General features: G+C 37.1%; 1 protein-coding gene across 2 annotated transcripts in view; it reads left to right on the forward strand.

The window, feature by feature from the left end:
* The window catches only part of LOC138834093 (coatomer subunit beta), a 45,862-nt gene that overhangs the window by 24,639 nt on the left and 5,796 nt on the right, over positions 1 to 15,427 (forward strand). For both annotated transcript variants that reach the window (XM_070032846.1, XM_070032847.1), the window contains exons 13-18: positions 694 to 854; positions 3,552 to 3,672; positions 7,669 to 7,896; positions 8,338 to 8,517; positions 11,621 to 11,765; positions 13,954 to 14,073. In XM_070032846.1, coding sequence (XP_069888947.1) covers positions 694 to 854; positions 3,552 to 3,672; positions 7,669 to 7,896; positions 8,338 to 8,517; positions 11,621 to 11,765; positions 13,954 to 14,073 — 955 coding nt within the window. The remainder of the gene's footprint in view (positions 1 to 693; positions 855 to 3,551; positions 3,673 to 7,668; positions 7,897 to 8,337; positions 8,518 to 11,620; positions 11,766 to 13,953; positions 14,074 to 15,427) is intronic.

Here is a 15,427-nt window from a genome sequence, read left to right on the forward strand (position 1 = left end):
AAAAAAGTATTGCTATTATAAAGGTGATTTACAGAGGGGTTATTCTTACATATGTCAAATAAAGAGAACATTTCTCTTTGGAAAAAAAAAGTCAAGCAAGCATGAGACACTGAGCTCAAGCCCTGGTACCCAGGAGGGTTGGGGGGCAAGGAGAAAGCCTTGAACATTTAAAAGAGTAGTTGGTAAGTCATTTTCTATACAAAAGGCTTCTCCTAATGGGAATTTTGGAATTTGGAACTCTGCTTTCAATTAATCTTTTCCAGGCTAGTGTAGTGGGAAGAACAGAACTTTGAAGTTGTATTTCTTGGGTTTGAACTCTACCATTTATTTGTTTTATGTTTCTGGACAAAGTAATTAAACAACTTCAAGCCTCAGTCTTTGAACAAACTGTTAAATGGATTTTTTTTTTTTTTTTTGTCGGTTGTGGGTCTTGAACTCTGGGCTTGGGCGTTATCCCCCAGCTCTTCAGCTCAAGGCGAGTCTCTTAAATGGAAATTTTAATTCTTTCAGTACAAGTTACCTAATGTTTAGGAAGTGTTTGGCACAAAGTAAATGCTTCTTAGGTTTTATTCCTCTTCTCTATCTCTTTCCTGGAAATTTCAACCAAAACAACAGTCATCCTTCTGATTGTTTAAGTGTAATTTTGCTTGCTGTTATGTTACTACTAAATCATTATTTTCAATTGACTTTTAGATACCAATTGTAGAATCAGAAATAAAGAAAGAAGCTGGTGAATTAAAACCTGAAGAAGAAATAACTGTGGGGCCAGTTCAGAAATTGGTTACTGAAATGGGTACCTATGCAACTCAGAGTGCTCTCAGCAGTTCTAGACCAACCAAGAAAGAGGAAGACAGGTAACTTACAGTACCTGAGCCCTACCACCTGAACTATTTGCTTTATTATTCTTGTGTAGAAAATAGTCACATGATTTGTTAGTTTGCTTTTATGGTCAAAATGAAAATGTTAGCCAATTAAGATATTTGAAAGAGGAAAATGTTTAAATTTTCTCCCTAGTAATTATGTCCTCTGTTCACTTCTGTCTGTTTTCACCGAAATAAGTGGGTTCTAATAAAATTATATTACAGAGAAAATGCTCATTGTAATCAGGCATCAGTGGCTCATGTCGGTAATCCTAACTACTCAGAAGGCTGAGATCTGCAGGTTTTGATTTCAAGGCCAACTAGATCAAAAAAAGTTCACTAGAGCCCATCTTCAAAGTAACCAGCAAAAATCCAGGCTGTAGGAATACAGCTCAAGTAGTTCAGCTTGAGCCTAGTGAGCCTGTGGTCCTAAGTTCAAACACTACTGGTGTTTGATGACATTCAAATGATGACATTTTAAAAGATGACATTTAAGATTTGGTTGTTTTTTAAAGGATCTGGAGAGATAATTAGACATTTCTTTCTTTTTTTTCTGTCGGTCATGGGTCATAAACTCTGGGCCTGGGCACTGTTCCTCAGCATTTCAGCTTAAGGCTATTGCTCTACTACTTGAGCCACAGTGCCACTTCTGGTTTTCTGTGGTTAATTGGAGATATGAGTCTCAGAGACTTTCCTGCCCAGCCTTGCTTTCAACTGCAGTCCTCAGATCTCAGCCTCCTGAGTAGCTGGGATTATAGGCATGAGCCACTGGCACCTGGCTCTTTTTTTTTTTTTTTTTTAATGGTATATATTTCTGAGGATTGATCCCAGGAACTCAGGGCCTTTACATATTCTAAGCAGGTATTCTTATCATTTAATAATATCCCCACCCCAATATTTAACAGCATTTCTTTTTATTTTTTAATATATATTTTTATTGTAAAGATACTGTACAGAGGGATTACAGTTACATAAGTAAGGTAATGAGTACATTTCCTATCAAGCATTGTTAACCCCTCCTTTTGTTTTCCCCTACCATCTCCCCAACTTGTCCCTCCTGTCCCCCACCCCCACAAAGTTGTAAAGTTCCTTTTCAACATGGTGTCTTGTACATTTCATTGTTACAATGGGTCAGTGTGTATCCTTGTTTCAACATTCTGTTATTTCTTTTCCCCTCCCCAAATAAAAAAAAATGTATAAACAAGATGCAAGGCCTCCCCAAATTAGAAAAAAATGTATAAACAAGATGCAAGGCACTGGAATCAACTGCAGTGAAAACAGGGGTTATACCATGGGGGAAGAACATACAAAAGAAACAAAAAAAATCACATAGTACATTATAAGTACATTTAAAAAGAACAGCAACAAAGATAAAACCTTTTGTGTCCCTATCTTGGGGTTAATTTTGCTTAGCATCTTCTTATATGGTCATATGTTCATAGCGGTTGACCTTTTCTGCTTGTCCTAGACGTATACTAGTTATTTTAAATAAGGGAAACCATGGGACCTATGTTTCTTTGGGCTCTTCTTACTTTTTTTGTTGTTGTTGTTCGGTCGTGGGGCCTGAACTCTGGGCTTGGGCATTGTCCCTGCGCACTTCAGCTCAAGGCGAGCACTCTACCGCTTGAGCCACCGCCACTTCTGGTTTTCTAGTGGTTTATTGGAGATAAGAGTCTCACAGACTTTCCTGCCTGGGCTGGCTTTGAACCTCGATCCTCAGATCTCAGCCTCCTGAATAGCTAGGATTACAGGCGTGAGCCACCAGCGCCCAGCTCTTCTTTCTTTTTTATTCTACTTATTTTTTAATTTGGCTTCAAACTGATATTCCAGATCTCGGCCGAAAGTGGTTGATATTACAGCTATAAGGCACCAGTGCCTGATTTAAGATTTAGCATTTCTAATCAGTTGAATAAAATTTTGATATTTTATTCTCTATTATGCTATCTTTTTATAGTGAAGATGAAAATGATAATTAAAACTTTACTTAATACTCAAAAGGAATCTGTCTCATAAGTCTTTTAAAAACTTTGCATACATTAGCTGTATAACCGGAGTTTCATTGTGCCATTTCCACATAATACAATGTATCCTAGTATGTGAAACTCACCCCACTCTCATCTTAACCCACTCTCATCTTTTCCTATCCCACTCCCCCTTAAAAGAATTTCAACAAGTTTCATTGTTCTATTTTTATACAAGCAAATGAACTACTTTGACTCTGTTCACCTTCATTCACCCTCTTCTCAAGCTCTCTGCCTTCCAACTGGTACCACCACCCCTCTCCCCACCTGCCCCAATCAGAGCTTGTTTTACTGTGTGTTAATTCTATCAAAGGGTTTCCCTATGGTATTTTAGATGTGCCTGTATTGCTCAGAACAATCCTTAGTTGCTTTCACTTTCCCCATCCCGGCTCATATAGTCTTAAAAACAACCTCTATTTAATGGAAAGGAATTTGAGACTTAGTCTATAACCTACCTAGTGAACAAAGAATCTAGGATTTGAAAGTAGCTCCTTCAGTACACACACCCTAATTACTTTGCCTTTCCATTCATTTGGCTCTTCAGTCATTTGAAGACAAATGTTAAAAGTCATATCTTTCTTTTCATTTTCCTTTTGAGAACTAAGAATAGAGTTAACTGAGTTCCTTATCAAGAAGTTGGAAGTTTTTGTTTTTCTTGATCACCTTGCAGACCTCCCCTGAGAGGATTCCTTCTGGATGGAGATTTCTTTGTTGCTGCCTCCCTTGCTACAACCCTGACTAAGATTGCATTGCGCTATGTAGCTTTGGTTCAGGAGAAGAAAAAGCAAAATGTAAGTTCAGTTATTCTACATCTACACAATAATTGACTATTATGTGTAGTTGAATAATAAAGCTAAAAAGTTAATGCTGAAGTTCACGCCAATTTAAAAAAGAGCTATGTTTAATAGGGAAAAAAATGGAACAGTAGGGTAATACGACTGTAAAGTTGGCTGAGCAATGCAATAGTAACATCATGTGATTGGTCTATTAAAGGAGATATAAGGGTTTGCAAACTCAATATTTGCTAGGAATAGTCAAGAACCAGTAAAGTGAATGCCTGTAGTCCTCCAGCATATTCATATAGTTATGTATTGTCTGTTTTATCCTGTGTCTTTTAAATAATTCTCACCAATAGTTCGTACCCTATCACAGCTTGTAAGCATTTGTTTATATTATAAGTAATAGCACATTATATGTTACAACTATTAGCAATTAATATTAACTGTTAGCATATCAAATATTAGTATATTAAGTATCATAAAAGGCATATTTCCTTCCCAACCACCTCAGCTCCCATCCTTTGTCCTACATGTCACACCCACATACCTTTTTTTCTTTTTTTTTGGTCTGTTGGAGAGCTTGAACTTAGGGCCTGGATGCTGTCCCACACAGCTCCACACAGCTCCACACAGCTCCCATTTATAGTTTTGGGGTAGGTAAGTGGAGATAAGAGTCTCATGAACTTTCCTGACCAGGCTGGCTTTGAAACCACTATTCTCAAATCTCAGCCTCCTGAGCAGCTGGGATTATAGGTGTGAGCCATTAGTGCCTGGCTACATATCATTTTTTAAGCCTTATAATACACTGTTATTTTTCTTGTAAATAGAAATATTTTCTTAAAAAGAAATCTGTGGTGTTCTTTCAGATCTCTGGTCTTAAATGGGGAAGGGACATTCTTATATATTTGAATATTATATTTTCTTTTTCCATTTGTCATAATTATTTTTAAAATATGTTCTTTTAAATGAGAAGAAAGTCTTAGTTTTACTCACATATTTACAATTTAAAGTAAACTTCATTTCTTTGTATAAATTTGTAATTACATGTGGTTTTTTTTTCCTCTCAAGCAACTTAATCATTCTTAAGATACAAGTATATTGGTGAAAGAGCACTATAATACTAGTTCTCAAGAGGCTAAGGCAAAGGATCACAAAATCAAGACCAATCGGCTCCTTCTCAAAGGAAAAGAAGAGGAATTTTATCTGCTTTCATTTACTCAAAACTCTTACTTTGCTTTTATCTTAAAAAATCTTGCTGGGCACCAGTGGCTCACATCTGTAATCCTAGCTACTTAAAATGCTGAGATCTAAGGATTGGGGTTCAAGGCCAGCCCAGGCAGGAAAGTCTGTTATACTCTTATCTCCATTTAATCACTAAAAAGCCAGAAGTGAAACTGTGGTTCAAGTGGTAGAGTTGGGCAATGCACAGAAATGCCCCTCCCAACCCAATCTCTGTATGGTAGAATTATGCGTTTGTTGTATTTTTATTTTTAAATCTGTTCCTAAAATAAACAGAACATGCACAAGGCAGTGGTTTGATCTCCAGTGCCACAAAAAAAAGAGAAAAAATTATTTGTTAAAGCACTTAAGTACAAATGTTATTAATACTGTAATGGAGATTTTTTTTTAAAGATTGTAAGAATAATAGAAATCCTTCCTCCAAAAAGAGTTTAAAATTACTTTTCCCGTAGTAGGAAAATTTGCATTTTATAATACCAACATTGTCCCTTTTTTTCATATTCATTGAACAGGGTCTCCCACTTACTCAGTTTGTTTGCTTGACTGGCGCTCTACCCCTTGAACCATACCTCCAGCCCTGCTTTTTGTTTTAGTTTTTGGAGATAGAGTCACATGAATTTTTCTGCTCAGGCTGGACTTGAACTTGAGATGTTCTAGAGCTCAGCCTCCTGAGTAGCTAAGATTACAGATGTGAGTCACCAGCACTCAGCTTATATTTAGCATTTGTTATTTGTATTCTTGATGTTCCTATTCTTAAATGGTCAAGAGTGGTATCACTAGATCATAGGGTAGTTCTATGGTTAGTTTTTGTGAGATCTCCAAATTGCCTTATACTAATTTACATTCCCACCAACAGTATAATAGGATTCCTTTTTCCTTGATTCCCCACCAATATTTGTTGTTTGTATTAGAACTTAATTGGCATAGGCAACAATGTCCTGAATTGAATTCCATGGACTGAGCAAATAGGAAAGAGAATTGAAAAATCGGTTTGCATCAAAGTAAATACTTTGTGTACAGTGAAGGACATAGTTACTAAGCTAAAAAGCCGACAGAATGGGAGATAACCTTTGTCAGCTATACGTCTGACAAATGGGTAATATCCAGAATATAAAAGGAGCTCAACAACTAAATGCCATCCAGAATCAATAACCCAATTAATAAATGGGCAAAGCAGCTAAATAGAAATTTCTCCAAAATAAAAATTGCTAATAGACACAAGAAGAAATGTTGAACATGTCTGGCCATAAGGAAAATGCAAATCAAAATAGCACTGAGATTCCATTTCACCCGAGTAAGAATATGAACAACAAACATGTTGGAGATGTAGGAATAAAGGAACCCTATTGTGCTGTTGGTGGAAAGGTAAACTAGTGCAACTACTAGGAAAGCAGTTTGAAAATTCCTCAAGAAACTAAATATATATATGATCCAGCAATATCATTGTCAGAATTTATCAAAAAAATTACAAGTCACAATATAGTACTTGCACAACATATTCATTGCTGTATTATGCACCATAGCCAAGTTATGGAAACAGCCCAGATGCCCTACTGTGGATGAGTAAATCAAGAAAATATGATATACATACATACATACATACATACTTATGTATATATATAAACAAACATACAATGGAATATAATTCCTCAAGAAGAAAAATATGGTATTTGCAGGGAAGTGGATGGACCTGGAAAAAATTATGTTAAATGAACTAAGTAAGACTCAGAGGACAAAGATTACGTGTTTTCTCTCCTATGTGGATGTTAGATCTAAAGTATATGCCCATAATACTCAATGTACATATGTGAAATGGAACCAGGTCACTTGAGAGTGGTGTTGGGGAGAAATGGAAGAGAATGATGGAAGGATTGACTCTGATTAAAATACATTGTACTCATAAACTGACATATTAAGTTGGAAACCCTTTGAACAACCATTTCTGTAAAGATAATTTTTTAAAAATTCTCTGGAGCAATAAGTAAATAATAAAATGTGAGTGATTGAAAACAGGCAGAAAATTGGTCTAGATTAGAAAGGACTAAGTAGTCCTTCATAATAATAGTCAAATCAAATTCATGAAGTTGATCCTGGATTTAAAAATTAAATTAAAAAAGGCTGGGAAGGTGGCTCAGTGGTAGAGCACCTGCTTTGCATGCATGAGGCCCTGGGTTTGATTCCTTAGCACCACATAAGCAAAAAGAAAAAAGCCAGAAGTGTTGCTGTGGCTCAAGTGGTAGAGCGCTAGCCTTGAGCTGAAGAGCTGAGGGACAGCGCCCAAGCCCAGAGTTCAGGCCCCACAACCGGACCCCAAAAAAAAATATTTTGAGATAATTTAGTAAAAGTAGAAAGAAGATGCAAAATGATGTTATAGAGCCAGGCACCTCTGGCTCATGCCTGTAAACCTAGCTACTGAGGAGGCTGAGATCTGAGGATTGTGGTTCAAGGCCAGCCTGGGCAGGAAAGTCCATGAGACTCTTATCTCCAATTAACTACCAGAAAATTGGAAGTGGTACTATGGCTCAAGCTGTAAAGCACTAGCCTTGAGCCGAAGAACTGAAGGACAGCACCGAGGCTCAGAGTTCAAGCACCACGACCAACAAAAACTTTTTAAAAATTTAAAAATGATGTTACAGAAATAAAGTCTAAAGGATTTAAAATTTTATCCAAATGAAATAAAAGATTACCTGTATTTCTTGAAGTGAATTATAATAAAGTGACATCACTGTAACTAGAGAATGATTAAATAACCAGTTTCTCTTATTCTAGTCTTTTGTTGCTGAAGCTATGCTGCTCATGGCAACTATCCTTCATTTGGGAAAATCCTCTCTTCCTAAGAAGCCAATTACTGATGATGATGTAGACCGAATATCCCTGTGCCTCAAGGTTTTGTCTGAATGTTCACCTTTAATGAATGACATTTTCAATAAGGAATGCAGACAATCTCTTTCTCATATGTTATCTGCCAAACTTGAAGAAGAGAAGCTATCTCAAAAGGTAAGGTGTACAAGTTGTTTAAGGATACAGGTGGACCTTTTGCAACAATGAGAAGTACAAGTTGTCATGTCCAAAACTAGCTTTACAACATCGGTGCATGGGGGGGGGGGGGGAAGAGGGGGGAAGGAGAAGGATTGGGATTGGGGGGGAGGGGGGAGGCTGGGAAGGGATGTGAAGGGTAAACAAAGGAGGAGGCTGCAATGCTTGGTAAGAAATGTATGCATTATCCTGCCCATGTAATTGTAACTCCTCTGTACAGTATGTTCACAAATAAAATAAAATAAAATAAAAAATAAAAAGGTAAGGTGTACATAATAAGGCCATAAAGTGTTGTGGGTTATCAATTTGGGGCTTTCCCCATTTGCAAAGCTGTTCATATTAAAGGCCTGCAAAAGTTTATTCTTTCCATATAAAGAAACATGTATTGTTTTTTCAACACAGAAAGAATCTGAAAAGAGGAATGTGACAGTTCAACCTGATGACCCTATTTCCTTCATGCAACTAACTGCTAAGAATGAAATGAACTGCAAGGAAGATCAGTTTCAGCTGAGTTTGTTGGCAGCAATGGGTAACACACAGAGGAAAGAGGCAGCAGATCCTCTAGCATCTAAACTTAACAAGGTAACAAAATATCAGATATGCTATAAATTATTTAAATTTGCTAATTAAGAAAGCAATGAGGAAGTTGCTGCTCCTATTTTTTTTTAAAAGGAAAGTAGTTACGTAAAATCAGATCTTTTGTTTTTCATTTTTTTATAGTACTAAGGATTGAACCCAAGGCCTTCCTTAGCTATACTCCCAGCTCTAGCATCTGTTTTTATCAAGTCACTGTGATTGCTAATCAATTAAAATGGGCTGGGTGTAATGGCACATGCTTGTATCCCAGTACTTGGGGGACTGAGTCAGGAAAATTATGTGTATGATGCCAGCCTGGATTGTGGTAGTGAGTTCCAGGCCAGTGTGGGGTACATAATGAGACTTTGTCTCCAACAAACAAAGGCTTAATTGAATTTCGAAAAACTGACAAAGTACTTATATATGATACTACTGTAAATCTACTAGATAATTTTATGTGAGCCAGTTGTATATCTATCATAAACTTAATAATTAGAATTAGGGCCAGGTGGCAGTGGCTCACACCTGTAATTCTAGCTACTCAGGAGGGTGAGATCTGAGGATCACAGTTTAAAGCCAGCCCAGGCAGGAAAGTCCATGAGACTCTTATCTCCAATTAACCACTCAGAAAACAGGAAGTGGAGCAGTGGCTCAAGTGGTAGAGCACTAGCTTTGAGCTGAAGAGCTGAGGGACAGTGTTTAGGCCCAGAGTTCAAGCCACATGACTGACCAAAAAAAAAAAAAATTAGAATTAGGGAAATCCTCAGAAGTTAGGGTTTTAAAGGGAAGCTGAATATTCAGGGTTCTGGCCTCTTTCCCTACACCTAGATCTCAGCTCTGTCCCTGCTTACCTGCTTTTGAGTAGCTCCATTATTTTGGTGTTTTTTTTTGGGGGGGGGGGGAGGTTGTTGTTTTTCTGCAGGTCTTGGACTCAGGGCCTGGGCACTTTCCCTGAGCTTCTTTTGCTCAAGGCTAGCAAGCACCCTACCACTTGAGCCACAGTGCCATTTCCAGCTTTTTCTGTTTATGTGGTACTGAGGAATTGAACCCAGAGCTTCATGCATGTTAGGCAAGCACTCTACCACTAAGCCACATTTCTAGCCCCTTATAGTCAGTTTTATATTTTTAGTATATTAAGTTCCCTACAGGATTTTATTAGGAACTGAAGTCTACTCTTTTAAATATATATAAATTTAAGGATCAGAGCCCAGGTATCGTGGTTCACACTTGTAATCCCAGCACTTGGAAAGCTGTTACACAAAGATCCCAGATGAATCAGTGAGTTAGGGTTGTCCTTCATTTGTTAACTGAGTAAACAATCTCAAATCGATTTTTATGTTCAAGATAGTAGCAAAACTGAAATATTTTCTGTTATAATTGGAAATTGATAGCAATAGATTTTTTTTTGAATTGTAACAATTACAGAACATAAAGTTTAGGGGTGGGAAGGTGGCTCAGCGGTAGAACACTTGCCTTGCATGCATGAGGCCCTAGTTTCGATTCCTCAGCACCACATAAGCAAAAGAAAAAAAAGTGGCGCTGTGGCTCAAGTGGTAGAGCACTAGCCTTGAGCTGAAGAGCTGAGGGACAGCACCCAGGCCCAGAGTTTAGGCCCCACGACCAGACCCCCCCCAAAAAAACAAAAAGAGCATAAAGGTTAGCATTTTAACCATTTTTTCCTTTTTTTTTTTTTTTTTTTTTGTCGGTCGTGGGGCTTGAACTCTGGGCCAGGGCACTGTCCCTCATCTCTTCAGCTGACAGTGAGCACTCTACCACTTGAGCATCACTTCCAGTTTTCTGGTGGTTAATTGGAGATAAGAGTCTTTCCTGCCCAGGCTGGCTTTGAACCACAATCCTTAGATCTCAGCCTCCTGAGAAGCTAGGATTACAGGCGTGAGCCACCAGCGCCTGGCCATCTTAACCATTTTTAAGTGTATAGTTTCATGGCATAAATTAACTTTATGTTGTTATAGAGCTTTTTTCATCTTGTGAAACTGAAACTACGCTACACCCATTAAACAATGCATGCTCATTTGCACTTCCTTCCTGTCTCTAGCAGGGATTTTTTATGATTGTGATTATTTTAAGTACCTCATATAAGTGGAGCCATTTACCATTCATCCTTTTTTGACTGGCTTATTTCATTTAACAGAATCTCTTAAAGGTTCACTCATAGCATGTTTCACATTTTTCTTCCTTTTAAATACATTGTGTATATCACATTTTATTTATGCTTTGATAGACACTTGGATTTCTTCCATTTTGGGTTATTGTGAATAATGCTATACATGTGGATGCACAAATACCTGTGTAAGTGTTTGCTTTTAGTGATTTTAAGTATATACCCAGAAGTAAAATTGCTGGTTATAAGGCAATTCTTCTTTTGCATTGTTGGGATTTTCTTTTAGGTAGCTTCTCTATCACTTGAGCCATGCTCTCAGTCCTCAGAAGATGATTCCTTTTTAAATTTTATTGGAGAATGACCACACCATTTCCCTCTCCCTTCCTCCCTCTGTCCTTCTATCTCTTCCTCCCTTCTTTCCTTCCTTCCTTTCCTTTCCCTTGCTATTTTTGTTTTATGAGACAAGCTCTTGCTATGTAATACAAAATAGCAGAATATTGCCTAGATTGACTTGGAACTCAAGATCTCCCTGCCTCAGCTTTCTGAGTGCTCAGATTACAGGCATGCCCTACAACATATGGCTTCATACTATTTGGAGTTTGCTTTTATTTTTTAAGAATACATTAGTTGTAGTAAAAGACCCCCCCCCCAAAAAAAAAAAAAAAGTCTTACAGACTTTCTTGCTTGGAATGGTTTAAATCTCAGCCTTCTGAGTAGCCAGGATTACAGGCATGATCCACCAGCACCTGGCTTGGATGTCACCTTTTAAATTAGTGTTTTAAGTTCTATATTGTTTGAATAACTTTAAGTGCTAAATTTCTTTCTAATTGTTCCAGTTTCCTTTTTTCATTCCTGAATTACAAATTCATTTTATGAAGTCTTATCTCAATATGATATATATCTGTTAATTATTAATCATTTGGCTAGGTATATGTTTAGATAAATTCTATAATTCATTTGACTATGTCTCCATTTTTGTGTTTCCAGGTCACCCAGTTGACAGGTTTCTCAGATCCTGTATATGCAGAAGCTTATGTTCATGTCAATCAGTATGATATTGTCCTGGATGTTCTTGTTGTGAATCAAACCAGCGATACTTTGCAGAACTGCACATTAGAGTTAGCTACTCTAGGTAAGAATATTTATCATCAAGGAAAGGTATTTTGTATAGTAAATCTTAATGATAGATTGATTATGAGAAATGCACAAATTTCGGTATAAAAATTGTGTATTTTGTGATATTTTGAATCAAGTTTTAAGTACCTTCAAGTCCAGCTTTATAAACTTTTTTTTTTTTTTTTGGTTGGTTATGGGGCTTGAACTCTGGGCTTGGTCCTGTCCCTGAGCTCTTCAGCTCAAGGCTAGCACTCTACCACTTGAGCCACAGTGCCACTGGTGGTTTTCTGGTGGTTAATTGGAGATAAGAGTCTCATGGACTTTCCTGTCCAGGCTGGCTTTGAACTGCAATCCTCAGATCTCAGCCCCCTGAGTAGCTAGATAACAGGCATGAGCCACCGGCACCTGGCTCTTTATAAACTTTTGTCACACTGATTTGTTTATGATCTTGGCACATTCAAATGGATTTAATTCCCAATTCCGTTTTATAATATATAACAAGAGCTGTTAAAGTTACATATTTACTAAGATACTCACTTAAAATTTTTTTTCCCTTGGTGCAGAATTAGGTATTTTCTGAATGCATATTGCGTCTTATTATATGTGTCCAAAGTAATTATTATACTTAGCAGCATGTGATTTTTTTTCTTATTAATAAAAACAAATGAAGGTGTATTGTATACATACATAGGAATAACAGTTAAACCTCTTGATACAACTAATATATGCTAGTAAAAACAAAAATGAAAAAAAAAGTCAAAAGTCAGACTTTTTCTGACTACTACTTTATCTAGATTTTAAAATGTAAAAGCCAAGTGCCAGTGGCTCACACCTGTAATTTTAGCTACTTAGGAGGCTGAGATCTGAGGATCACAGTTCAAAGCCGGCCTGGGCAGGGAAGTCTGTGAGACTCTTATCTTCAATTAACCACCAGAAAACTAGAAGTGGCACTGTGGCTCACGTGGTAGAGCGCTTGCCTTGAGCTGAAGAGCTGAGGGACAGAGCCTAGGCCCAGAGTTCAAGCCCCACAACCAACAACAACAACAAAAAAAGTGAAGTGTTTATAGAAATGGTACAATGCCCTCAAAAAACGCCAAGTGATGTATACAATAACAGTAAAACTATACCAAAATAACTCTTTAGCTATGCTCCAGTGGTTCACACCTATATTTCTAGCTACTCAGGTAGCTGAGATCTAAGGATCACCATTCAAAGCCAGCTCAGGCAGATAAAGCATGAGACTCTTATCTCTAGTTAATCTAGCATAAAGCTGGAAATAAGGCTGGCTGAAGTGGTAGAGGCCCAGCGTTGAGTAGAAAAAGCCAACTGACAGTGCCCAGACCCTACGTTCAAGCCCTAGTATCAGCACAATAAAGAAAATGTACTTTTACCTTCTTCAGCATAGCATGATGAACTATATCTTTAAGAATATACAAATCCTGGGGCTGGGAAGGTAGCTCAGAGTGCTTGCCTTGAATGTATGAGGCCGTGGGTTTGATTCCTCAGCACCACATAAGCAGAAAAAGCCTGAAGTGGTGCTGTGGCTCAAGTGGTAGAGCGCTAGCCTTGAGCTGAAGAGCTGAGGGACAGCACCCAGGCCCAGAGTTCAGGCCCCACAACTGACAAAAAAAAAAAAAAAAAAAAAAAGAATATACAAATCCTTATCTTTCTTTGTAATGAAGTTAAGGCTTAAGATCTTTGTGAAGTTTATATTCATTTATTAAAATAAAAAGATAGGGGCTGGGAAGGTGGCTCAGTGGTAGAGCGCTTGCCTTGCAAGCCTGAGGCCCTGGGTTCGATTCCTCAGCACCATATAAGCAAAAAGAAAAAAGCCGGAAGTGGCGCTGTGGCTCAAGTGGTAGAGCGCTAGCCTTGAGCTGAAGAGCTGAGGGACAGGGCTCAGGCCCAGAGTTCAGGCCCCACAACCGGACCCAAAAATAAATAAATAAATAAATAAAAATAAAAATAAAAAGATAGACTCAAAAGTATTCCTCTCTCACAAGCTCATAGTTACTCTGAAATCCTATTATCTCTAAAAGAAAATGTGCAGACTTATATAAATAATGATATTAAATTATTTTGTCCTCATAGTATTTGAATCACATACTTTCAATGTTTCTTGTTTAGCTAAAAACTGTTTTATACTTTCAATGTTTTATGTTAGTATGTTTATTTTAAAGATGCCAATTTTTTTTCTCCTTTAGGGGATCTGAAACTTGTGGAAAAACCATCTCCTTTGACTCTTGCTCCTCATGATTTTGCAAATATTAAAGCAAATGTCAAGGTAGCATCAACAGAAAATGGAATAATTTTTGGCAATATAGGTAAGGTATTATTTTATGGTTTGTGACTTTTTTTAATGTTTTTATCAAAGTACTTTTATAGTGATTAATTATGGGCATGAGAAGGAAAACAAGAATCCATTTATCACTTATGAGGCACTATGTTGTACCAAACATTATACTCAGTTCTAGATAAAAGTGGAGGTGCATAACTCAGTAAATACAAAAATTATCTATACAGAGTCACTCTTCTCAGGAAACTACAAGTTAAAATGAGGAGGTAGGTAGGAGATAAATGATTACAATTCATTGTGATAAAGGCTAGTGAATATACCATGTACTTTGGGGTCATATAGAAAAAATAAAGGAAAAGGATTTTCTTATCAAAGGATAACATTTGAGCTGAGAATAAAACTTGCATTGGCATGTGTGGCCAAGCATATTCTAGAGATTAACTTGTGCGGTGTCGTTCAGTCAATAAGCATAATTTCTCAAAATTTCCTTCATAAGGATAGATGTACAATGTTGAGGAACAAAGGGTTCTGCCTCAGATAGTTGATAATCAAGTAAGGGAAAATAGTTTATAAAATAGATAGTGTGCAGTATTACACAGGGATGTATTGCATTTTTTTCACAGCACACAACTCTTAAGTGCTTTTATACTAGGCAGAGTAGAAGTCAGTGAGGAATTTGGCTAGTTCTCAGAGGAAAAGGTCAGGAAAGGCTGCATAGAGAAGGTCATGCTCTTAATTAAAATTTTTAAAAATCAGTAGATGTCTACAAATAAATAAGGTTACAGCAGTAACAAATGAAAGTAGTTTGAGAACCTGGAGTTTAGAATGGATTAGAGGATGATAGTGAGAGGAAATTGAAATTAGGAAGGTCATTGGGAGCCATATTTTATTTGCCATAATAAGGTTTTCAGACTTTGTCCATGGAAATAAAGGGGAGACATTGGGAAATTATAAATGAGCAGCCTACGTGATTAAATTTTTCTACTGTATAGCAATATAGAAGAGACAGGAAGATTAAATAGTAGATTTTTGCAGAAGCCCAGGTGAGAAGTAAGAGAAGGCTGAAACCCATAGAGTAGTGGTAAGAATGCAAGAAGAGTTTATTGTAACCAATGTTAAGAAAATCATCATTGACTGAAGAGGAAATGACTAAAGCAGTCCTCTGATTTGTGGATTGAATTTATTGGGCTGTTGTTATTTATTTGATTCAACAAAACAGGAAGCATAAAAGAGAAAATAAAATTTGAAAGAAAATTTTAGGCACGTGTCTAAAGATAGCCAAAGGCAGTTGGATGTGAATCTGGAACTTGCAAAAGAAATTCAAATAATAATTTGTTTAAAAGCTAAAGAAGCAGTCTGAATTGTAGTTATATTGTAATGTG

This window comes from Dipodomys merriami, unplaced genomic scaffold (assembly GCF_024711535.1).
Source record: "Dipodomys merriami isolate MVZ:Mamm:240054 unplaced genomic scaffold, mDipMer1.0.p SCAF_21, whole genome shotgun sequence".
Lineage (NCBI taxonomy): Eukaryota > Metazoa > Chordata > Mammalia > Rodentia > Heteromyidae > Dipodomys > Dipodomys merriami.